The sequence below is a fragment of the Vulpes lagopus genome, chromosome 14 (assembly GCF_018345385.1).
Source record: "Vulpes lagopus strain Blue_001 chromosome 14, ASM1834538v1, whole genome shotgun sequence".
In the NCBI taxonomy this organism is placed as follows: domain Eukaryota; kingdom Metazoa; phylum Chordata; class Mammalia; order Carnivora; family Canidae; genus Vulpes; species Vulpes lagopus.
The window spans coordinates 15,560,268-15,583,125 of NC_054837.1; the positions used below are offsets into that span (position 1 = coordinate 15,560,268).

Consider the following 22,858-nt stretch of genomic DNA (forward strand, 5'->3'; position numbering starts at 1 on the left):
CAGTAGAGCACCGCCCCCGGGCAGCCGGAAACCACCTCTGCAAGAGTTTTGCTCAGGTGGATGAGCTGCACACCTGAGGGTAGAGGCTTTTCCCTGTTGTCCCGCTCCCCTCCCTGGGGGCCTGGTTCCCCAGGACTCACATCCTGCAGTGTGTGAGGCCTGGCCTGGATCAGCTGCCCTTATCAGATGGCACGAATGCTAGCTTCTCCTCACCCTGTGGCACCCCTGAGGGACTGGCAGGTGCTTCCCGACGCAGAGTGGACAGACCGGGAGGGAAGGCAGGGAGAGAGAGGAATCTTTTTGTTATTTTTTCTCTCCTCCTCTCTCCCTCTTCTCCTATTTCTGGCATGCAGTGAAAGTAGCAGAGCCTTTGGAAACAGACCTGACCTCATCCTGCCTCAATTGCTCCTTAGCTGTGTGGTGTTGGGCGAGTCACCCCATTGCTCTCAACCTGTTTCTGTGTCCTTTAAAGAGGAGAATAACAACCCCTCCTGGTGTAGGTTGCTGGGAGGTCCTGATGCAGTGATATATGTGGAACTTTTATTTTTATTTTTTTTAAAGATTTTATTTATTTATTCATGAGAAACACAGAGAGAGAGGCAGAGACACAGGCAGAGGGAAAAGCATGCTCCCTCTGGGGAGCCTGATGTGGGACTTGATCCCAGGACCCCGGGACCATGCCCTGAGCCGAAGGCAGATGCTAAACTGCTGAGCCACCCAGGCATCCCATACATGGAACTTTTAGAACAGGATCTGGAATGTGGTCCCCTTTCCTGAAGAAGAAGGAAAAACAGAGATGGTGTGACAGTGTTGGACGGTTATTTTACCTACTCCCATGCTTGGTGTCTGTCAACTTAAAAGGTTCACCTCAGGGCTTGTCTGAGTGGGTTCAGGGGCTCAGGGCCAGCAGGCAGGAGGAGTGGGCTGGGTGGGGGTGTTGTTGGGAATGGAGCCTTCCTGAGTCGTCCTCCTCAGCTGGGAGGAAGATTTCTGGCATTTGTTATCTGACCCCCGCCCCCCTCCAATTTTTCTTCCCATGGAAAAAGCACCTGCATTTTGTGGCTTCCTCACACCCTGGCAGGGCCTCAAATAAATTGGGAGAATTCTAGTGTCCAGACTTGGAGGGAAGCGTGTTGCTGGGTTGGGGTTGTGGGTGTAAGTGGCTATCATTCCTCCACAGCTGGAGAATAGTCTGTGAGGGGGTGTGGTCCTGCTTAGTAAATTTTGGGTGGGGTCAGTAGGCCACACTCTTAATGAAGTCTTGTTTCGTTGGCACCAGGAAGCCTTGAAGAATTCCTATTCAGGTCTGTCTGGAGGCCCAGGTGATGTGGTTTCATCTTCCTTATTTTAGTGATTGTTTAGGGTTTGTTCCTGCCCGTAGGAACTGATAAAGTCAGCACATGCTGGTTGAGGGCTACCATGTGCCAGGTGCCAGGGCCACAGGAGTGAGTAGGAGAGATGAGGCTCCAGTTTCATGGAACTCATATTCTAGGGGCTGTGGTAGAGAGTAGGACAATTATGAGAGGTCGGGGTTAGGATCAGGTATTATAATACAGTGCCCATTGGAATTCACTGAGGGCCTTGGAAAGACCTCCTTGAGGAAGGAGGAGAGAGATGAGTTGCTTAGATGAAAGAAGAAGTGACAGTGGTCCAGAAAGGGGAGAGTGGACAGGAGTAGTGTTGCCAGCACTTGGTGACAGCATACTGCAAACTCTGTTGTCAAAACTTTTTAATTTTAATTTTATTTTTTTAGATGTTATTTATTTATTCATGAGAGACATAAAGAGAGAGGCAGAGACACAGGCAGAGGGAGGAGAAGGCTCCCTGCAGGGATTCGCACTGATGTGGGATTCGATCCCAGGACCCCAGGACCCCAGGATCATGACCTGAGCCGTAGGCAGACCTCAACCACTGAGCTACCCAGGCGTCCTGATTGTCAAACTTTCTGAATGAGGAGAGGATTAATCACCGGCTTAGGCAAGTGGCAAGAATTCTCTGATTTATTCACAGTTCTGCCTGACTTACTCCTCTCTGGCCTCAGTTTCCCCAACTTACAGTATCTGCCAGCCTCGTCTTCCTAGGGCCCAGGTCTGCCTTCCTCAGAAAACCGCAGAACCCGAAGGTGTGACCTCTGCCATGGAAGGAGTGTGGCTCCTGCCTTCTGCTGAGAGCCCACATCCTACCTTCCCAAGCCAACCCCAGAGACTCACTCTGGGCATCAGAGGCCCCAGGAGGGACTTGGAGGGCCGAGCCAAATCTCCTCTCCCATCCTCGAGGTACAGCTTAGCCAACAGTTCCAATCAGTCCACACCATAATTTGGGATGGGAAGTACTTGGGCGGCCTCCTTGGGTCACAGAGTCACAGGCTTGGCTGTAGGGACTCCTGCCACTTACAAAGGCGACGGCAGCCCAGAGAGGGTGAGCGATACACCTGGATCCACGCAGCCAGCTTCTGGCGGAGCTGGGCCCTAGTCTCCCAGAGTCGGGGATGGACGGCCCCACCTGGAGGGACAACAGGTTGGGGTTGTTTGTGGCAGGTATGCTTCTCCTCAAAAGCCTAGGCCGGACCTTCCGGAACCCATGGAGGATGGGAGCTGAGGACGGGTGTGCCAGCTGCCGGGCAATCCTGGGGTCTGTTCCCTGTTGTTTTGATGGGAGTGACCAACCGGCTCCTCCCAAGCCCAGACCAGCTTCCACTGTTCCAGCTGTCTTTTTCCCCTCCAGGCCAGGCAGATGCCGAGGGTGGTTAAGACGATAGATACAGGCTCTGGACTCACACAGACCTGGGTTCGAGTTCTGACTCCACCTTCTCACTGTGTGACCTTGGCCCTGATACGACTGCTGAGGGAATAAATGAGCTCAGCCAGAGAGAAGACCCCTGGGCCTGCCCACCAGCGGCCGCTTTGGCCTGTGTGTCCTGCCTGTCGCTGTCCACTTCACCCATTATTCTGTCCTTCATTGAGTGGAGCTGTGACGGGGTCCTCAGAGTCTGTGCAGGGGTGACCTCTGGCAGGGGGCGGTGGGGGTGGGCACTCATCTCCTCTGGCCTGACGTGGCTGACTTGTTCTGCCTTCAAGAGCCCACCTTTTTCTTTTGCTGCATTGTAAACACATCTAAGAAGGATTTTTTTTTTAAATAACAACCCCTATCCTTCCGCCCCCCAACATTGTAATGTTTTATTGATTTTTAAATAGAAAGCCAGAGAGGTTTCCACTGTAGCCTGAGAAGGAAGAACAGGGACACGGTGAATGGGAGGGACATTTCTGATTCCCTAAGGGCCCCCGTGTGAGTCTGTGTGGATCAGCAATGTCATTTACACATAAACATGTTCCTAGGGAGCATGTATTGAGCGCCAACTGGATGCCTGATTGCTCCTTCCTACTTAGACAAGTGATGTCAGCCTCTCTGAGTGTCAGGTTCAGGGGTCAGCAAACTTTGACTGTAAAGGGCCTGACAGTAAATATTTTAGGTCTGTGGCTTATACGGTCTCCATCACAGTTGCTCAACTCTGCTGTGTGACATAAAACAGCCACACGCTAAATGTAAATACACAAGCGTGACTATGTACCAGTAAAACTTTATTGATAAAAACAAACAGGTGGGCTGGATTTGACCCTCGGGCTATAGGTTGCTGACCTGGCAGGTCCTTCACCTGTGAAAGGGGGCTGGGAGACGAGAAGCTGCCCTCCGGGGCTATGGTGAGGAATTAGTTGAGAAGTGACAGGTATTAACCCTAATTGTGTGCGTTATTGTTAGCATCACCCTATTCATTCCCCCAGCAGCCCGGTCAGCAGGTGTATGGTCTCATTTAACACATGGAGAAACTCAGATGCAGAGAGGTAAGGAACTTTCTTTCCCTCAACCCTTCTGCTCGCCATTGGATATCCTGGGATGTGCGTTTTTGTGCCTTGGTTTCCCTACCTGTATCCTCAGAGAGGATCTGTTGATGTAAATGGACAGGGCACGATGTTCACATCCATTGAGAGGTGGGGTCCCTTGCAGGGGCCATCAGCTGAGACATGGCAAGCCTGAGCTGGGTTTCTTGGGGAAGCCGCTGGGGAGGAATGGCCTGTCCAGTTAGACCAGTGCTCACTCAGAATACCATTCTCTTCGGGGGTGGGATTGGATCCCCCTACTTGTTTAAAGCTGTGGAACCCAAAGGACCTTGTCCCCCTGGAATGTGTTTCTAAATCAGGTGTACTGTGCCAAGGCTGGAACGGATGAGGTAGAAGCTTCTTATTCATTTTGACAGCTTCCCGATGCCCCTCCCCTGCTCACCAGCCTTCCTTGGCTCCCTTCTGCTCTCAGGAACAAAGCCAAACACTTCCTGGGGCCTCCAGAGGCCTCCGTGACTGACTTCATTTCAACTTCGTAGCCTCCTTCTCCTCCCTCTCCCCTCTGGCCCCAAATCAGGGCCCCTGGACTGGCTCCTTGTTCTTCCCAGTCACAGTAAAGGCTTGGAGCTCGCCTCTTGCTTCTCTCGCTGCCAAGCGTCATATTCATCCTTAAGCCCCACCGCCCCCTTGCATGTCCTCTCCTCTGCAAATTCTGCCCCAGATCCCCACCTGTCCCCTGGGTCTGCAACACAGGGCAGCCTTGCGTGTGGCAGTGACGGTGCACTGTTTTACTCTTACGTGTTTACCGAATATCTCTCCACTAGGCTGCGAACTCCGGGGTGGAGGTGCAGGCTGGCTGGGAGCCTTGTGTTGGGGTCACCTCTCGGTCCAGCACCCAGCATGCCGCTGGGAGCACCTGCTCAGTTGGGATGCTTTGGCTCATCGCCCTGCTGTTATTGTAGTCTTAAGGGCCCCTTCTTTTTATCTTTTTTAAGGGGGGGAGAGAGAGAGTAGGGGTGAGAAGGGCAGATGCAGAGGGAGAGAGAGAATCTTAAGCAGACTCCATGCCCAGTGCAGAGCTGGGCACAGGGCTCGATCTCACCACCTTGAGATCATGACCTGTGCCGAAGTCAAGAGTCAGATACTTAACCACATGAGCCACCCAGGTGCCCCTCGAGATCCCCCTCTTACAGGCTGGCCCCAGGAAGGCTCAGGTTTGGAGAAGCCATTCTGGGAACAGGATATGGAGGGTCACCTGGGTACCAGGCCCCTGGGTACTAGTCTACTGCCTCTGTCTGCAAGGCAGGGATGACTAAATACATTTTTCAGGTGAGGAAATAGAGGCTCAGGGAGTCAGAGCAGCTGATGCGGGGTCCTGCAGCCTGGCGGTGACAGGGTCAGGATTTGACCCCAAGCCTCTAGCGGCAAAGCACACGACTATCCCACGATGGACCACTCCCCACTCCAGAGCCCTTCCTCGGGGATGCAGAAGCGCTATGGGAAACCGCCTGGGGGAGCAGGCCACCTGCAGTCCCACTGACCCCTCGTGGGACAGTCCCAAAGCTCCCTCAGATGGACACATGTCCCCGAGAACCGCCACACAAAGCATCAGCACTTTGAAAAGTTACTTTGTACAATCCCGAGTCATCGCCAGAGCTGGTCTTCCCTTCCGCGGGCTGAAAGCAACGAGTTGTACTTCAACAGAGATGTGCGTGTCTCTCTGTCCTATTTTATAAGACAATTGTGGAACGGCTGACCACCGCCAAGCAGAGTGCTGGGAGCTCAGTGAGGTGTCTGCCCCAGTGCTAGGTTGTCCCCCATAAACAGGTGGGGATGCTGGGATGCAGAGAGGGCCAGTGTCCTGTCCAGGGCCACCCAGCACAGGGTCTGATGCCACAGGGAATGAATCATGAGCGAGGAGGTGAGGAAACAGAGGGGCGGGAGGAGGATCTCAAGTGTAACGATCCCACTAGCAATCCTACACGTGGACAGCGGCTGCCGTGTGGGGTCACCTTTGGTGCCTGGCGGGGGCTGAGGGCTCTGCTCGCGCTAGCACTGGGCCCTTCCAGTGGCTCTCTCAAAAGCACTTGGACTCTCGGGGCGGTGGCCTCCCGCGCTGGCACCCTTGCCACACGGCTGTGGGCCCTGTCGGAAGGAAGGGGCAGGCCGACGGGTTGCCCTGCAGCTCCCCCCACCCCGGCCTGTCATGTCTCGGCAGCACACAGCTCGGGAGTGGCCCGGGGGGTGCGCGGGGCTGCATCTGTCACAGGTCACTGGCCGTGTGGCCCGAGGCGCCAGGAGAAGGAGCCTGATCGGAGGCTCGGGCTGGGGTGAGGGGCCTGCGCCGGCCGTCCTGCGGGCTCCGGTCCCCCTCCGTCACCCCGTCTCCTCCTCCAGGCCCCGGGAAGGTCCCCGGCCTCCAGCCCCCGCCCCCATTGCCGGCGCTCGGCCGCCCGGTCCCCACGATGCCCTTGCTGCTTCGCCTCAGTGGAGCCCTGAGCCAGTTCTCAATCTAAATGACAGCTGCCCTCAGCCAAGTCAACTCCAATTAATTTCCCAAGGCTTCCAGGGGCCTGGCTGAGCCTCGCAGCGGACCCGGCTGCCCCGTCACCCTCGTGGGGCCGGGAGGGCGGGCCGCACAGGGTCCCTCCTGATCCCGGGGGGCCGGGGCCTTTCTCCCTCCGTGCAAGCTTTGGCTCGCCCCCGTGAGATGGGGCTGACGCGGAACTCGGGCAGCGTCCATGGAGAAGGCATCGAGCGGGGGCCTCAGATTTTGTCCTGTCACCCTGGGTCATTCTCATCCCATCTGTGAGCATCAGGGCCCTTCCCCCAAAAATGAGCATTGGTTTCAGGGGGAGACAGGGAAGCGAGGGGCAACAGGGTGGGGAGTTGAGGGGGAGAGAGAGAGAAGACAACAGAGACATTGAGAAAGAACTGGGGAGGGTGATGACAGAGAGATGGAGAGAGAGAACAAGGGTGGGGGGAGAGGTAGCACCTGCCTCTTTGGTCGGGATATTTTACTTTCTCTTGTGATTTTGATAAACCCACACCCTCTGGCATCAGGCCAGCCTAGGAGTGCCGCTGGCTAGCTGTGTGACTGTAGGTCAGTGATGTCTCCTCTCTGGGCCTCAGTGTCCCCCCCCCCCGCCCCCGTGAGATGGGCTGGAGTGTCAGATCCTCTCTCCCCAGGTGTTGTCAGCCAGTGAGATAGGCTGGGGCCCGGCCCATAGGGAGCCTGAGGTCAGTGCTCATGCTTAACATCCCAGGGCCTGACAGGAGTAGGGACGGGGCTCCTTTTCCTTTTTCCTTTCCTCATTTGTCACAGTGATACCACTGCTAGAAGTTGTCCTTGAAGGGTGGGGACGCAGGCAGAGGGCTGGGCTGAGGAGGGCTGGTCCCTTGGCCTCTGGGAGGTACCCGGATGGAGTGTCACTCAGGCTGCCAGCTGTCAGCACTCACTCTGTGATCCCTGGGGCCGTGGGAGCTGGCTCCTGGGGCTTACTTAGGCTAGGGTATCTTAGTGTCCCTCGCTTGGGGAGGGCTCCTGCATTAAATGTAAAATCTAATTTCCCCAAAGGAATGGAAAGAGTTGGGGAGGCTGTGTATTTCCCCACCACCAGTTATTTCAGAGAGGACCAAATAGGCCCAGCGAGGGGCAGTGGCTTGCCCAAGGTCACACAGCAAGCAGGTGAAGACCTGGGATGAGCACGTGAGTCATTCTTTAAAATATTTCACAAATCCTGGGGACGGCCTGGCTGGCCCAGTTGGTGGAGCATGCGACTCTTGATCTCAGGGTTATAGGTTTCAGCTCCGCTTAAAAGATTGCTTAAAAATGAAATATTTAAAAATAAAAAAAATTAAAAACCAAATAAAATACTGAACAAATCCTCATCAGGTGCCTCCTGTGTGCCAGGGACCAGAGAGACCTCTGGTATCCTCAAGGGTGTGTCTCCCCTCAGGGTGCCCAAGCCAGGCTCCTCGGAGGGGTACAGGGAAACAGGCTCAGCGAGTTGAGCTTGCCTCAGGTTGTGGAGCTGGTGAGATGGAGACCAGGGTGGGATTGGAGTCTAGGCTTCTAAGCGCACAGAGCTGGGGCTCCCCCAGAGTGTGGGGAAGGGATGTGTGTGTGTGTCTGGGGTGCTGTTTCCCTGCTTCCTTGGTGGCTCTATAGACCCACTTTGTGTAGCCCACTGTCTGGCTTAGATGTGCTGTTCCCGCCCTGAGCCCGGGGCGGGGGTGAGTCCCCTGGGCCCTGTGCACCTCCCTGGAGGGAGGGGACGTGGCCTGGGACCTGATATGGACAGCCAGCTGAGGAGGGGTCTGCTTTGGGGTGGTGGGGCTCTGCAGAAGGATTCCAGTTGGCTGGTGGGGATCATTTCCAGTGGGGTTGGGTCCCCCATGCCCCCAGCGATGGGTTTTTGGAGATGGGCCTTAAAATTGCCTTAAAAATCCTTGTGACTTTGCTTACTGCCAGGCAGGACTCTCTTCTCCTGTGACTTGTCTGCCGTGATAGCTGGTGGCCATGCCCCTGCCGTGATGCACCAGGTACCATAGAACCTGGTGGGGCTCTGCAAGGAGCTGGGTGCTGTCCTGGTTCAGGTTCACGGGGTAGGAAGCTGAGGCCCAGAGAGGGACAGTGATTGGACTTGACCTGCTGGGGAAGTGCCAGTGTCGTCTGACTCCAAAGTCCCCCCCCCCCATAATGTTTTTCATCTTTTGCAGCTTATTGTCGAAGGGACCCGAACTCAGGACTCCCCCCTCTGCCAGGGTGACATGTGTCAGTGCTTCCCCGCAGCTAGCTAGGAGGTCACTGGCACTTCATTGCCATCTTGGTGGCTGGGGGCAGGGGTGGCCTCGGTGAGCAGGGAGAGGGGTCACATACCTCAGAGTAGGGGCGTCAGAGGAAGTTTGCCACGTGGCTGACAGCCCAGTGGATGGTGGGAGTCAGCAGGAGTGAGGAGGGGAGGGTGTTCTAGGCAGCAGAAGCATCAGGAGCAGGGGTGTGGAGGCGGGAAGGATCAGGGCCTTGTCGAGAGACTGTGTAGCTGGCTCATGGAGCGGTGAGGCTGGAGGCCCAAGAGCGGGGCAGGCCAGGTTGTACGAAGCTGGGAACTTTATCTTGGGAGCACTGGGGAGCCATGGAAGTTTAAGCAGGGGTGAGGTCTGCTCTGGTTGGTGCTTCAGGAGAGTCACCTGACTCAGGGGGAGAGGGGCTTGGGGGCCAGTGTGGAATCAGAAAGCAGCATGTGGCTGCTGTAGGTGGGAGCGGTGGGGGCCAGGACCAGGGTGGAGGCAGTGGGGCAGGAGAGAAGCAGGTGGATTTTGGAGGCAGCCTCTTCCTTCCCTGGTGCCTGGACTCTGAGTGAGGCCCGTGTGAGAGAGAAGAGTGATGTTCGTGTTCGAGGCCTAGAGCGAGTCTGGGTGCCATGGTCTGGCCTTTCTCGAGGGGACGAAGAACAGGAGCTGGGAGACTCAGGGATGTGTCTGGGGGCCTGTAGGACCTCCGGGCCGCAGGCCTGACTCACCAGGAGGATGTGACCCCACCCGGTGGCTCCCAGGCCTGCTTCTGCTTCTAGCTTCAATGGCCCAGCCCCCCCAGCTGAGTGGCAGCTGTCAGACACCAGCGTCTCCCCCTGCCAGGTCCAAATAAAGGAAAAACCAAAATACACTTCCCTTTGTTGGAATCCGGCGAGGGTGAGTCGGGCGAGAGTCATTTGCTATTGTGCTCTGGGGCCCACACTGCTCCTTACATAAGCTTTGAGTTAAAAATACGCACGGAATTCTAATTTACCTGCTGTGCCTGGGTGCCCCCTCCGCACCCCACCTTGGTGGGCCGGCCCCTGGCACCCGCGGGGACCAAGGGGCTGTCGCCCGGCGGGGCTCCCCTGCTGGCACGGGGCAGTGTTAGCTCCAACTGCGCTGTTGAAGACCAGGAGGGTAACAACCCGAACAGCAGCTAACCGTTTCGGGAGGCTCATCACGTGCTAGACGCTTTACCCACGTTACCTCGATGGACCCTCCCAGAAGCCTGTGAACGTGGTTCCTATTTTACAGTACAGGTGAACACCTTGTGCAGGCCACACCCTGGATTAGCAGCCAGGGCCCTTGACCTGGGCGCCAGCTGGAGGCCACCTGACCCCCACGGGCCCCGCACCTCTGGCCTTCCCTGTGGTGAGCAGGGGGTGGGGGTGGGTGAAGGACTGGAGGTGGCCAAGTCCCCTTCCTGAAGGTTCAAGGACACAGCAGTGCGGTGCTGCCAGGGGCGGGGGTGGTGGCCGCCCCCACCAAGCTCGTGACTCCCGAACACGTGTTTCACCCAAATCAGAACCCAGTCCCAGGGACACTGAGTGCAGAGCAAGGTGGTGACGGGGCCTGTTTCGCTGACTTTAAAAAAGAAAGAACACTCGGCCCCCTCCGTGGGCGGCATCTCCAGAACTGAAATTAAGCACGAGGTGTCCCCCAGGTAGACACATGCATGTCTGTCCCCTTCTCCCTTCACCCCGGTTGTGGCTGGCGATGGGGGCCCTGGGCTGGCCGCGCGGGTGTGCGCTCTGGACCGCGGGGCGGGAGCTGCTCTGTGCCAGGCAGCAGGCTAAGCCCTTTACATGGATCATTTCATTTAATCCTCCTAACCGCCTCCAGAACGGCCGGTCCTATTATTTCCCCCATTTTCTAGGGCTGAGGTTCTGGGAGCTGAGGTGATGTTCGCAGAAAGTCCCCGTGCTCCGCAAATGGTAGGCGCTCTCACGGGTGAACCCGGGAAGAGCCGCGGCATCTCGTTTGTTACTCGTGCGGTGGCTTTCCTGGCACGGCCCCGAGGTCCTCTCTCGTCCCTTGCGTGGGATGGACTGTCCCTGTCGTGGGCTGATCCGCGCGGGTCTCGCGGTCACCGCGGGGGGAGCAGGAGGCAGCCGGTACCTCCACACTGCGGTACCAAGCTGGTGGCAGATGTGACCGAGTCGCTGGCGTGCTGTGTGGGTACGGGAGGGGTGCTGGGGACGTGCTGGGTGCTGGACACGTCAGCCACGACTTGTTCGTGCACATGCAGAAAGCGGGCAGGAGGGGCTGGGCAGCCCCTCTCTGGGCCCTGCCCCTGTGCGTGGGGACTCAGGTGGTCTGTCCTGGCCCGTAGGGGAGTGTCCTTCAAAACTGGCCCCATAGCCCTTCCTTGCAGGGCAGCTGTGACATTGGGTCCCGGGAATCAGAAGCCCCTGTGCTGCCTGCATGGGGTGAGTGGGTGAGGCCCATTCCAGGTGATAGGTTTTGAGTTGCAGACACCCTGCCTCAGGGACTGATCCCCCCATATGCACATTGTCATCGCTTCTTTCTCTCATCTGGTCCCCCCCAAACTGCTTAGAGATGAGCCTGCCAGGAATCCCTGTCTCCAAGTTGCAGATGGTGTTGAGGGGCAGCTGCCCAGGTCTGGGGGAACCAGGTTCCCACCTCTGTCTGACATTCTGAGAATCCCGGCCTAAAAGGAGAGGGCCCCCGAGGGCCTCAGTCTTCTCATCTGTCAAATAGGGACAAAGGTCCCTCCACAGCCCACAGGCCCCAAGTGAGCGCCTCCCGTGTGCAGGGAGCCGTGGCAGACAAACCTGCCCTCCCCACTGCAGCCACAGTCTGCCGGGGGAGGCCGGCCGCTCACTGGAAAACGTGGCAATCTGTGTCGGTGTCGCTGGTGCACTAGTTCCAGGGTCTCCCCCCAATCCTGGGAGCTCGGCGAGGGATGGTTTTATCTCTGGGTCCTGGCATGGGGGGCCCGGGAGCAGGGACTGAGGGCCTCTCTGGAGCAGGGGCAGGCCCTGACTTGAGGCGGCTTCCATGGGACTGATTTATTCGCAGCCGCTCGGCAGCCCCGGGAGGAGCTGCGGTCCTGGGGCGTGTTGGGTCCCACCGGCTGGAATGAATCTGGCAGGAGGATGAGTTTGGTCATGCTTGGGTTGTCAGGAACTGAAGGATAATATTCTCTCTTAGAAATATTCCCCGTGGATACCAGGCTCTCTGGCTCGTCCCAGGCAGAGGCTGGGGAATCCTGTGCCCATCCTCTGTGACGTTGGGCAAACCCCTCACCCTCTCTGAGCCCCAGGTGCCCCTTCTCACCTGAGGAGGAGGGGCACCCAGCTGCTGGGCTTGTGGGGGGATGCAGTGAGATAACACACGGGCATGTTAGCTGTGTGCCTGTCGTGCCCTCATTAAGTCCTCCCTGGGCAAGAAGAGCAGCTGCCTCTGGTGTTTGGCACACGGCATGCTCAGGGGTCGTCTATAATTTGGGAATATGGCATCTTGAGGACATTTGGCCCTTTTGGATCAGTCTGGAAACATCATTCAGCAAACCCAGCTCCCAGAAGGGTCCCTAGGCCTCCTCTGTCTGAGCACAGAACTTGGGAAATGCCAACCTTCCTCCCCTCCCTGGCGCTGCAGCCTCAGAGCAAGGGAGGCAGGGGTCAGGAGTTGGGGCCTGGGTCTTGTCTTTCTTTAGCTGTGCAAATTTTGGCAAGGGGCCTCGGTTTCCTGTCCATAAAATGGACACAGCGTTGTGCGTCTGCTCCGTGAGATAATGTGGTAAAGTGAAGTAAGGAACCCTTCTTTTTTTTTTTTTCAATTTTTTTTTTTAATTTATTTATGATAGTCACAGAGGGAGAGAGAGGCAGAGCCACAGGCGGAGGGAGAAGCAGGCTCCATGCACCGGGAGCCTGATATGGGATTCGATCCCGGGTCTCCAGGATCGCGCCCTGGGCCAAAGGCAGGCGCCAAACCGCTGCGCCACCCAGGGATCCCAGGAACCCTTCTTAGAATCCTCTGTCTGTGGCAGGTGTTCCGCTTCCCCAATCCGGATCTCACAATGCTTGGAACAAGATTCCTTCTGGGGAGATTAGGGAGTGGGGTGTCACTGGGAACAAGGCAAGCCTGGGCTCAAGAGCAGCAATGAGGGGGCTGAATCTGAGGCCCCTAGCTTCCTGGGGTACCTTCTCCCCTGGAGGCCCTGGGTGTGGCACTAGCAGCATCCCAGCGCCACCGCTGCTAACCGGCTTTGAAACCTCAGCTTTCCCTTCCGTGCAATGGGAGCACAGACTCCAGTCTCTTAGGCAGGAACGTGCCTACCTGGCCAGTCCCAAGGAGGGGACGAGGCTTGGGGGGGTCTCTAAATAAATGACTGCAAGGACTCCTCGCCTCTTGACCTCTCCAGAGACTAATGACAGCGCCCACAGCCCCGCTGGGGGATCTCTCTCTATGCCAGGCTATTATAAGGCCCGGGGGAGAGGACGTCACCCCCACTTTAGCAACGAGGAACTGAGGCTCAGAGCGAGGGCAAGTGGCGGACCCCGTGCCACGCAATGGTGGGCCTGGGATTGGGATTCAAGCTCCGTGGGGTCTGTGACTCCAGAATGACTGCTGTGACGCTGTCTCCTGGCTTCACTGTCCACTCCAGGAGGAGGACGAAGGGGGCACCTGCCGTACTTCCCACTGGATCCGCAGGGCTAGAGCCCCTCCTGGCACGTAGTAGGGCCTCACCTAGTAGGGCTTATTCATTGGGTGACTGAGGGAAGAAGCAAGGGAGAGAGTCTCCGCCCCCCGCCCCAGCTGCTCTGGGCACACAGGTCCTCAGCCGGGTGTCCCTGGGGCTCCAGGGTGGGAGCTGCGTTAGTCACACAGCCTGGCCCATCCTTCAGGAGGATTTTCTCTGCAGGCGGTGGCTCAGCTCCGGGGGGTGGGGGGGAGGCCTCCCCCTTCATCCCAGAGGGAGGGATGGGCGGGGAACTCCTGCCTGGCACCTGGCCCTGCTGAGGAGGGCGGGCCGGTCATGGAGTTCAGTATCTGGGTGTGCTCCCTCAGCCGGAGCTGGGCCCCCACCCCCAATGCCAGCTTTTCTCACTTCTTTGGAGTCAGAAATTTACCTCAGGTCCATGTTCAAGCCCAGCTCTGCCCCTTCCTGGTGTGACCTTGGGCAGGTCACCTCTCCTCTCTTGAGTCAGGCTCCAAAAAGGAGGAAGGATGAGAATACTCATGGACATAGAGTAGGTCTGAGAACAGAACCATTGGTCACTTGGCAGCAATAAACTAGCAGCCCCCTGAAATGTCTCTGCCATTCCTTTCCTGCCTCAGAACTCCCAGCTCTTACTCTCTTTGAGTGTAATTCATACTAAGGTGTGAGTGGCTGCCAGACTTCCTTTCCCCTCAAGTCTTTCTAACTCAGACATCACTGTGATCTTTGGTGTTTCTGGTGCTGTGAGCAGGAAATGGAAGGGATTTTCATTGAAGGTATAGAGGAGGAAAGGAACTCCCTCACCCCCATCACCAAAAGTCCCTTGGTAAAGCAGCTGGAAATGGGCAAAGGGCACTGGTCTAGTTGGGGAGTCTGGGCTCCTTATCGTTATCGAGTAGTGTGGTACTGTTTCAGGAAGTTCCCAGCACATAAAAGGCCTCTAGCAAATGTCTGTCCAGAGGATGGGCTGTGCCTTACACGCAGACACTCCTCCCCTCTGCCCTTCAATTACATCTGGCGAACTCCTACATATGCTTCAATGCCCAGTTTAGATGCCCCTCCTCCAGGAAGCCTTCCCAACTTATTTCACATCCAGGCAATCTTTTGGGAGCTCTAGTCCATCAGAGAGATGGGCCAACCCGGCCCAATTCTCCCATTTCCTGAGGGGGGAGAACCTGACATGTGAGCTGGAGCCCTACCCTTCGCTGAGGTCTCACAGCCACATCAGAGGCAACGGCAGGGGGATTTGAACCGAATGTATCTAGATCTCCACAGACCGTCTTCAGGCATGAAAAGAGGGCGTGGACGGCGCCTCTGTTTCCCTGCCTCTCCCACTCCGCCCCCCTTAGGGCCTCCCGTGGGGCTGAGCCTGCTGCTAACATCTCTTCCTTTTTCTCCACAGCCCACGACCTCCCTGCAAATAAGGCCTCAGCCACCCAGCCGGGCAGCCACTTGCAGTGCCTGTCTGTCCACTGCACAGACGACGTGGGCGACGCCAAGGCCCGAGCCTCCGTGCCCACCTGGCGGTCCCTGCACTCCGACATTTCCAACAGATTCGGGACATTCGTGGCCGCCCTAACTTGAATTGACAAGAACGCCCCTCCCCCACCAGGCCCTTTCCTCCCCTCTCCCCCCTTCCCACTCCCTCTCCCCCCACCCCTGCCCTGAACCCCTCCTCCCCCTGACCCCCACCCTCCTGGTAATTTGAAAGGGCCACTATTGCTGAGTGGATGATTTTTTTTCTAGGTTGGTACCTGCTTAGTGGCATATGGACCGGAAAGGGTTAATTTAAAGGGAAAAAAAAAAACCTCGAAAAATTTTTTAAAAAAGAAAACTCGTCTGCCACAGTATGTTACCAGTGTTAACCCTTTTGCAGTTAGCAAACTTTTGCTTCAGCCTTTTTCCTGCTAGATAATTCCCGTTTTTCTGTAACCTTGGCATACGTTTTTTTTAGATGACCTCTTTCCTTGTTTTATTTTCATGCTGCTGTATGTCCAAGCATTGTTATTTCGTAATAAGACAAGAGTTACTTTCTTTTTTTATTCTCTTTTATTCTCATTCCTCTGCCCCCTCCCCCCGTCTTTTTTTTTTTTTTTCCCTCTCTCCTTTTTTGCTTTGTTCACTGCTTATTAAAATGGAAATCCTGGAGAATAGTAGTTCTGGAATATTGCCGGGTGAAAGTCAAATTGTCATCACGATATTATATATTGACACCCAACTGTCATCAAGTCAGGCAGGAGCCAAACAACTAATGCCCCCCTTAGGTATTTCGCCTGGGATTTTGTTTTGTCTGTTCCCTGAGAAAATAGAGAGATATATATTTTCGTTCCTGCAAACACACGCTCAGCCTTCAGCTCCGTTCTGTCTTCTGCTGGAAGCTGTCCTCTCTGCAATGGAGGTGATGACGTGTCCAGCCCGCTCAGTGGGAAGGAGTCAGAATGTTCGACAGTGGTGTTTTCTCTCCTTTTCTGGGCCTCTGTGCAAACGCCCAGGCTCTGAATTTTCACGCTATGCTAAGCAGCCCTGGTGTGCGTGGGGGATGGTGCCCTTCCAGCTTGCAGAGGCTCTGGGGGGCTCCTGGCTCCTGCCCTGCTGCAGCCGGGCTGGCTGGGTCTTGGGTACCCAGGTTGGGGGAGGATCAACTCTCAGCCCTTGACCTTTGCCCACAGCTGTTCCAGCCAGGCCTCATGGGAGGAAGGAGGTGGGACAGCGTGTATGTACCCAGCCTCTCCCATTCTGTCCCTGCTTCCCATCTATTTCCACCCCTGCCCCAGCCCTGCACCATCCAACCTGGGCGACCGACACCCCCCCCCCATCCCTGGAAGGGCTCTTGCCAGCACTTTTCCCAGGGGCTCATTCAGTGAAGGAGCCCCCAGGCCCAGCCTGCGGAGCCCCCCTTCTCTGAACCTGGGTATATTTCTTTGCAGGCTCCCGGTCAGGGGGTGGGGTGGGCACTGGAAGGAAACAATGGACAGAACCAAGGATTTTTGACTCCTCTGCCTTTTTTCTGAAACCCAGAAAACCCCCCATCCACCTTTTGATTTAATCTCACCTTTTTGCAAAACCAGAGCGGTGTCCCAAGCACCTCGCCAAGGAATGATCTCTTAGCAGAGATGGGGAGCAGCAGGACCCCGTCGAGAACCCGGCGCGGCAGGCCTTGGAAGCCCAGGGTCGGCGGGGCGGGCACCTTGGGGGCTGTGGACGCCTCCAAAAGGCTTGTATGACTCGGGTGGGGGGTCGTGAGGGGCACACAGATTCCAGGGTGGATCAGACAAGTGACGGACAGCCCTTCACCCAAATCAATAACTCCCCCATTTACTTCTAGTTTTGTTAAATTGCAAGTCTTCCTAAAAGCCTTGCCCCCCTCCCTGCAGTCCCCAGGTCCCGAGAGTTTCTAGACCTATTTTTCTTTTTCTTTCTTTGTTTCTTTTCTTTTCTTTCTTTCTTTCTTTTTTTTTTTTTTTTTTTGCAAGTGATCTGAAGGCTTTGGATTCACCATACAACACCCACATTGTTTATTTCAAAGAACTTTTCAGCAAAGGGGGAAGAGTGTCCCGAAAAATCTCGCTCTTTCCCCTCCCTCTTCTTTCCTGCGGGGGCCCTTTTGGCTCGGGTCCGAGACCGGACAGTCCTTGCTCGGGGCCCGGCCCCGGCCCCCGGCCCCCAGAAGGCAGGCGAAGCAGGTGGTGCGAATTGGTCCGCAGTGAGAAGGTGTGAACGGACTCGGTCCCCAAGTTCTGCCACCAGAGGAAAGAAAAAGAAAATGGTCCCTCCTGCCACGGGCTGCGGGAGAATCAGCCATATAGTCTGAGCGAAACCCCACGCCCCCCTCTGACTCCACAATGTACAGCTGTTTGAGAGCTTTATCACTTTATTTTTTAAACAGGAATGATTTCTCCTTAATTGCTTAAGGCCGGGGAGCCAAGCGTCTTGACTTCTGTCTTTGACTTTCCCTGCGTTGAGTTCATTAGCACCTGGCCATCAGCTCGAGGTCCTAGCATCGTCGGAAACCCCTGAAGTTTGAAACTTTCTCGCTCCCCACGACCCTAGAGTGGAACAGCTTTAAAAATAGCCTTAAGCAAAAGGATGTTATTTCATTAAATTTGGTTTAATGGAAAGAATAAAGGCAAATTAAAAACACACCCAACTCACGAGACTCCAAACACTGGTAATCGGTACTGCATAGCAAACTTTTTTTGGGAAAGAAAACGAAAACGTTATTGCACATGTAAAATATGAAATCTTAACTCTGCTGTGTGTTAGGCAATCCTGTAATCTTTTTTGACTCTTAAAAGAAATTCATTTCTGAAATGCTTGGTTGGAAGACTGTGACAATAGCTCATGAAATTGAGTGTTATTTTTTCTTTCTTTTTTAAAAAAATATGTAAAGTGCAGTCTTCTGTATTCATGCATATTGTATATACCTGTATATGTTTTCCTGAGCAGCTAAATAACAATAAATATGACGTTAATGGTGACTGTGGTACATTTGTGGGTGGGGCTTGCTTTATTTTTTTCCCACCCCCCTCTTTTTTCATAGTCTGTTCGTAAACCCACAGGGCAGCGGGGAGATGGGAGTGCAGGTCTGGAGGCTGTACTGGGCATGTGTGTGCACCTGCACCTATGTGTATTGATGCTGTTCTAAGTTGGGTCATCTCAGAGTTTCTCATCCTGCACGCTACTGACATTTGGGCTGGATAGTCCTTTCTGGTGGAGTCTGTCCCCTATACTGTAGAGTGTTAGCACCTCTTCCCTTCCCCTTGCCCGTGACAACCAAAACATCCCTAAACATTGCCCTGTGTCCCCCAGGAGGCATGACCCTCCTGGGACTGAGGACCACTGGTATCTGATTGGTGCAGGAGAGAGGGGGTGAGGAGAGACCCTCCCCCAGGTGGTCATACTGTGGTTCTTCTTTTGGGTTCCAGCACTGAATTCAGATCCTGGTAAGCTTTGTAACCTGCAAATTACCTATGTAGCCTCTCACTTCCTCCTCTCTCTCATCTATGAAATGGGTCGAACTTGGGGTTCCAGGGGCAACCCAGGTGGACCCAGCAGGTGGGAGGGCTCCATGTGAATAAATTGCTAGCATGGCATCATTCTCAAAGCGTGGCTCAACTGACAGCATTTTGGGGTTATGCTGTCCTGGGTCGGATGCTGCTTCCTCTGCTTACAACCATGGGCTCTGGGCAAGTGGTTTAAAGCTGGTCTCTATTTTCTTGTCTCAAAAATGGAGCACAGAAGGGCACCTGGGTGGCTCAGTCGGTTAAGCATCTAACTATTGGTTTCGGCTCAGGTTATCGTGGGATCTCAGGGTCATGGGATCGAGTCCTACATGGGGCTCCCTGCTTAGCAGGGACTCTGCTTGAGATTCTTTCTCTCCCACTCCTTCTGCTCCTCCTCATCTCAAATCAATCAATCAATCAATCAGTCTTTTTTTTTTTTTTTTTAATGGAGCAAATAACATCTAGCTTGCAGGTTACTGTGAATACCAACCTTGTCCCAGGCCCGGTAAAAGCTCTGCCACCCTTTGGGCAACAGCTTCATGCTGGTACCTGCAGCCTCAGACTCTAGGTCATTACAAAACATTAGTTTACAAAACAGGGTTTGGGGGTGAAGAAATAGACAAGTAAATTGACAGTTAAAAGTGAGGGGAATATGCCCAATAACCCATGGCAGTACAAGGGATGAATGTTACTCTGAGATTCTTGAATCTCATATAAGGGGCTTAGGGCAGATTTTCTTCAGTAGGTTATGTCCAGATGGGGTTTTGAAGGATGAATAGGAGTTCGTCTTATTTGTCCCAGCATATAAATTGACCCTGATTTGGCAGAAATTTCGTTGTACTTCTTCTCTCCAGCTTTTAAAGGTTTCTTTATACATGCAAAGGCATATTTGTCAGAATATGAAGTTTTAAGGACAGGCCTGTATATCCACTTTAATTTGGAGAAGCTTAAAAACCTCTCTAACCTTTAAAGGTCTCCTGCTCAAAGTGACAGTGGTATATGATCACGTTCAGTACCCAGGGAAGGGAAGAGAAATGACAGAATGATGAACTTTGGATACAGGCATTTGGGAGACTTCAGGTCAGTGTGAAATGAATGAGGGAGTGTCACAGAGGGCCCAAGAACCAGAGAGCCAGGGACCGGCATGCTGTTGAGAGTAGGTGGGAACCTGTGCCTTGGGGGCTGCCACATGGGGGTACATGTTGGTCTCAGGGAGGGCCTGGGTAGGGCTCCAGGGTAGGGTGCAGGTTGCAGGTTGCTCTTTTTGTATTGACAGAGAGATATCATCTTACCTGAATGTTCCACCAACTACCTCCTCCACCCATCTCTGACAAGGGGACAGAGGAGGCATCAGGTGGACCCTCTGCTCTTCCAGAGCTAGGGGGAAGTGCAAAGAAGGACATCCCATCACCTTTTTTCTCTCTCTCTTTAAAGGTTTTATTTATTTATTCATGAGAGACACAGAGAGAGAGACACTCACACAGGCAGAGGGAGAAGCAGGCTCCATGCAGGGAGCCCGATGTGGGACTTGATCCCGGGACCCCGGGATCAAGACCTGAGCCAAAGGCAGACGCTCAAACCCTGAGTGCCACAGGGGCCCCATCACCCTTTCACTTTAAAAAAATTGGAAAAAGATTCCAAGGGCAGAGTGAACCATGTGTTTCCCTAACTGACAAGGGGATGGGCAGGAAGGACCCCACCCCGAGCACCAGGACTGTGTTGTAGCAGAGATAGAGGGTGTGGGAGGTGCCAAGCTTTGGTCCCCGGACTGGGCTGGCCTGGGGTGGACGTGATTGTGGGTACCAAATCCTGCAATTGTCACACGGCCCAACGAGATGCCCCAGGAACCTTGGAAAAAAGTTTCTTATTAAGGTAAAATTTTCCTAACACAAAACTCACCATTTAAGTGATTTTAAAGTGTAGAATCCAGTGGTTTTTGGTGTATTTATAGTGTTGCACGACGCTCCTTGCTATCCACTTCTAGAACATTCTTATCACCTGAAAAATGAACACTCTACTCATGCTCATTAAATTCCAATTACCCCCCCCCTCCTTCCAGCCCCTGGTAACCACTAACTTACTTGCTGTGTCTATGGCCTCGCCTATTCTAGACATTTCATGTAAACGGAATGGTACAACCTGCAGTCCCTTGGGGCTGGCGTCTTCCCCTTAGCCTGAAGTTTTCAAGTTCGCTCCTTTTTAATGACTAAATAGCATTCTGCTTATGAATATACCACATTGTCCTCTAGTCTCCAGTTGATGCACATTAGGGATGTCCACATGTCTTGGCTATTATATAATATTGCTGTGAACATTCAGGGGCAAGTTTCTCTGTGAACACATTGTTTTCAAACCTCTTGGGTGTACACCTAGGAGTGGAATCACCCGGTTGTATGGTAACCCCATGTTTGACTTTGTGAGGGACCACCAGACTGTTTTCTTTTTTTAAAGATTTTATTTATTCATGAGAGACACACACACAGAGATACAGAGACACAGGCAGAGGGAGAAGCAGGTTCCCTGCAGGAAGCCTGATGTGGGACTCGATTCCAGGACCCCGGATCATGCCCTGAACCAAAGGCAGATGGTCAACCGCTGAGCCACGCAGGCGTCCCATCCAGACTGTTTTCTGAGCAGCTGTGCCACTTTACTATCTTGGGAAGGGATTTTTTGTTTGTCTATTTAACCCATTGTTCCCCACTCCCCTTTATCACATTTTAAAAATTAAGGTGTGATCTATACACAATGAAACCCAGGGGTCTTAAGTGTTCAATTTGGGCCATTTTTACATATGGCTACACTTGTGTAACCCAAACCAAGATCATACAACAGGACAAACTTCCCAGAAGGTTTCCTCCTGCCCTTTTCAGTCAACAGCCCACCCCTCAAGCAACAACCCACTGGGTTTCTATTACCATTGATTAGCTTTGCTCATCCTTACATCCTGATGTCCTATAAATGGAAGCACAAGGGGATCCCTGGGTGGCTCAGCGGTTTAGCGCCTGCCTTTGGCCCAGGACGCGATCCTGGAGTCCTGGGATTGAGTCCCATGTTGAGCTCCCTGCATGGAGCCTGCTTCTCCCTCCTCCTGTGTCTCTGCCTCTCTCTCTCTCTCTCTCTCTCTCTCTCTCTCTGTCTATCATAAATAAATAAAATAAAATAAATAAATCTTTAAAAAAATGGAAGCATGAGTCAGGAATCCCTTCCTCTGTATCACTAAAAAGCATTTCCTCCTGTGGACATACCACAGTCTGTTTATTCATTTACCTGTTGATATACATTTATTTCCACTTTTGGTTACTAGGAGTTGAAGTACCATGAACATTTGTGTACAAACTCTTGTGTGGTCTTAGGCTCTCAATTTTTTTTTTTTGAATGGCTGGGTCGTATAGCAGGTATATGTTTCCCTACTTAAGAAACTGCCAAACCAGGGAGCCTGGGTGGCTCAGTTAAGCACCTGACTCTTGATTTCGTCTCAGGGCTGTGACATGAAGCCCCACATGGGGCTCCACGCTGGGTGTGGAGCCTGCTTAAGATTCTCTCTCCTCCTCCCTCTGCTCCTTCCTCTCTTTCTCTCATTCCCTCTCAAAAAAAAAGAAAGAAAGAAAGAAAGAAAGAAAGAAAGAAAGAAAGAAGGAAGGAAGGAAGAAAGAAAGAAAGAAAGAAAGAAAGAAAGAAAGAAAAAGAGAGAGAGAGAAAAGAAACTGCCAATCCATTTTTCAAAATTGTGCTACTTCCCAATGGCCATGTATGGGAGTTCCAGTTCCTCTTCGTATCCTTGCCAACACTAGATTTTATCTCTTTCTAACTCTAGCCGTTCTAGAGTGAGTGTAGTGACATCTCACTGTGGCTGTGACGTTTATTTCCCTAATGATGTTGAGTATATTTGCTATCTGTATGCCTTCTCTCGTAAAGTGTCTGTTAAATTCTTTTTTAGTTTGGTTGCTTGTCTTTTATCATTGCCTAATACGAGCCCCTTCTCTACCTGCTGTAAAAATTTTCTCTCAGACTGTGGCTTTTTGTCATGATCTTTTGAAATGCAAAGATTTTAAAATTTCAAAAAATTTCATAGTCCCTTTTATCAAGTTTCTTTTATGGCAAGAGATGCATCCTCCCTAGGGTCAGGCTTGCTCCTAGTAGCTTGATGGTTTTATGTTTAACTTCTGACAATACATTTTGATTTAGGTTTAAGACAAAGGTAAGGATTCCTTGTTTCTAGAATGTCTAGGTGTTCCATGCCAGCAGTTCAAGAGACTTTCTAATCCCTTGTTAGAAAGGAGATTGCTTAGCCATTCTTGGTGGAAATCATTTGACTGTGTGTGTGGGGGTCTGCTTTTGTACTCTGTTTTGCCACTTGGATGCATTTTGAGCTGGGGTCACATGGCGGTTTTGGTGTGTTCCCTCCAAAGAATAGAATAGAACAGAGGGAATCTGGAGGAAAGGTACCAATGTGTCCTACCCTGATCCTAAAATAAACACCTTGCATGGCAATGCTGCCATTGCCTGATGGAAGCTCCCAGCCCGAGACTTTGTCT

At 53.4% G+C, this 22,858-nt stretch overlaps 1 protein-coding gene across 1 annotated transcript in view; it reads left to right on the forward strand.

The window, feature by feature from the left end:
- MN1 (MN1 proto-oncogene, transcriptional regulator) overlaps window positions 1-17,792 on the forward strand; it is a 46,915-nt gene extending 29,123 nt beyond the window's left edge. Inside the window, exon 2 of the mRNA XM_041729277.1 lies at window positions 14,723-17,792. Within this exon, the coding sequence (XP_041585211.1) occupies window positions 14,723-14,904 (182 nt within the window). The 3' untranslated portion in view covers window positions 14,905-17,792. The remainder of the gene's footprint in view (window positions 1-14,722) is intronic.
- Window positions 17,793-22,858: the final 5,066 nt, after the last annotated feature.